Source organism: Sander lucioperca, chromosome 24 (genome assembly GCF_008315115.2).
Source record: "Sander lucioperca isolate FBNREF2018 chromosome 24, SLUC_FBN_1.2, whole genome shotgun sequence".
NCBI lineage: Eukaryota > Metazoa > Chordata > Actinopteri > Perciformes > Percidae > Sander > Sander lucioperca.
The window spans coordinates 18,063,286-18,065,785 of record NC_050196.1 but is presented as its reverse complement, the minus strand read 5'-3'; the positions used below and the strand labels follow the sequence as shown (position 1 = coordinate 18,065,785).

Genomic DNA, 2,500 nt, shown 5'->3' with positions numbered 1-2,500 from the left:
AGCGGAAGAAGCCGAAGGCTCGGCGCCTCCTGCTGGGCCGGTAGCGGTACTGCGGGGGCACCTCGGGCTCCACGAAGTGCGAGAACGCTGCGCAGAACGGCGAGGCAGCGGGCAGCGTGTAGCCCGGGCGGGGCTCTGGGGTGGGGGGGCAGGAACCCGTCCGGCCGCGCTGGGACAGGACCGGGTAGGGGGAGCGTGCACGATTCCCCTGAGTCTCAGTGGCGAGGAAAGGTTTCCCCTGAGTCTCGGTGGCGAGGAAACGATTCCCATAAGTCTCAGTGGCGAGGAAACGATTCCCCTGAGTATCGGTGGCGAGGAAACGATTCCCATGAGTCTCAGTGGCGAGGAAACGATTCCCCTGAGTCTCAGTGGCGAGGAAACGATTCCCCTGAGTATCGGTGGCGAGGAAACGATTCCCCTGAGCGTCCGGAGCGAGAGATGGGCGGACGCCGCCTGCATTCTGCCCCAAGATGGCGCTGCGTTGCTGGTAGATTTTGGCGCTGAGAAGACGGCGACGCAGGCTGCCCTCCGTCTTAGGCTGCAGGGCGGCTATTTGGCGAGGAAGAAGCTCGTCTAACTCTTCGTCTGGAGCGCCGTTCCAGCAGCGGGACCCCACGCCAGGCCCCGCCCCCTCCCCGCCCAGACACTCTACGTACGAAATCATCCCGGCAGCTGATTGGCTGATTGCACTCAGGAAAAATCACAATTAAAAAAGCCCCAGAGATTTTCCAACCCTTCAAAATAAAAGCCTCTTTTCTGACTTTTAAAATAAAAGGTAAATTTCACAATAAAAGTCCTTTAAAAATCCCCCAGATTTTTAAATCCATAACTGTAAAAGGAGCATTTTTTTTAGGAAGTCCTTCACAGTAAAAGCTCCAAAAAATATCCAAAAGGTGTTCAGTCTTTCATTAAAGAAATGCACAGCCAAATGTGCATCATCTTTCACAATAAAAGCATGGATTTAGCTCTGATCTTCACAATAAAGGCTAAAAAAAAAGTCCATTTTTCACAATAAAAGTGTGAATTTCATTCCCATCTTCACAATAACAGCTACAACTAAGTCCGAAATGTTGTTCTTTCAAAATAAAAGTGTCAATTTTGTTCCAATCTTCACATTAAAATCTCAAAAAATATCCGAAAACTTCATAAAATGTCAATTTTTCACAATAAAAGTGTGAATGTTATTCCCACCTTTACGGTAAAAGCAAAAACAACATCCAAAAAGTGTTCAGTCTTTCGTAAAACGACACAAAATGTCCATCATCCTTCACAATAAAAGCCCAACATATTTCACAGTTTAGGGTCAGATTTGTCTTAAAAGTCTCCACAAACATCGCCAAAAGGTTTCAGGAAACATCTTCTAATTCTTTCACAATAAAATCCTCAAACTTGTGCAGAAAACTTCCTCCCCGAGTCCCGAAACACGTTTCCAGTTTTAAACATCTCGACAGAAAGCAGAGAGCTGCGAGTGCTTCCTCTGCCGTGTGCGTCCCTAATCTGCTCCTAACGGGGATTATCCCGCGCCGCAGATGGCTGCAGAGCGACAGGTGGTTGCCTCGACGACGACGACGCTTCCAACTGAATTACAATCAGACAACAGAAGGTCAACTTCGTCCTGAACTACTACGTTCAACTCCTGATTTGAGTCACGGTTTTAAGTTGATGGTTGACGATCAAAAATATAAATTAAAAATTAAATAAATACTAAATTAAAAAAATAATAAAAAAATTTGACGATACGATAAAAAATGAATAAATTAAAAATTTAAATTAAAAAAGTTGACAATACAATGAAATTCAAAATATATATATATATATATATATATATATATATATATATTTAAATAATTCAAAATATATTATTTAAAATAATTCAAAATATATATATATTTTTTAAATAAAATATAAATACAAAATAAGAAAAATTAAAAAATTTCACGATACAATAAAATTCAAATATATATATTTTTAAATAATTCAATATATATATATATATATATATATATATATATATATATATATATTATTTTAAATAATTCAAAATATATATATTTTTTAAAATAAAATATAAAAACAAAATAAAAAAATAATTAAAAAATTTGATGATACGATAGAAAAATACAGAATAAATTAAAAATTAAAAAAAATGACAATACGATAAAATTCAAAATATGTATTTAAAAAAATATATATATATTGAATTATTTACAAAATATATATATTTTTAAATAAATAAAATACAAAAACAATAAAATAAATAAAAATGAAAAAAAAATAAATAAAAAATATATAAAAACTGTATTAATAAATACAAAAAAAAATAAAAAGTTGACGATATGATTTTCTCAGTATTTTTTTAAGTGTTAATATTCCTTTGTTTATATATACTGCATGTACAAAAAATGATTTCCCTTACTTCTATGAACTGTGAAAACATCAGATGTGTATGAGGCTTTTTAAAGACTTAATTTAGCTAAAGAAGAAGGAGAATTTTCATTCA

At 36.2% G+C, this 2,500-nt stretch overlaps 1 protein-coding gene across 1 annotated transcript in view; it reads right to left on the bottom strand.

The window, feature by feature from the left end:
- nhsl1a (NHS-like 1a) overlaps positions 1-681 on the bottom strand; it is a 26,993-nt gene extending 26,312 nt beyond the window's left edge. Inside the window, exon 1 of the mRNA XM_035998820.1 lies at positions 1-681. This exon is cut by the window's left edge and continues 66 nt beyond it. Coding sequence (XP_035854713.1) covers positions 1-664 — 664 coding nt within the window. The 5' untranslated portion in view covers positions 665-681.
- Between the last annotated feature and the right edge of the window lie 1,819 nt (positions 682-2,500).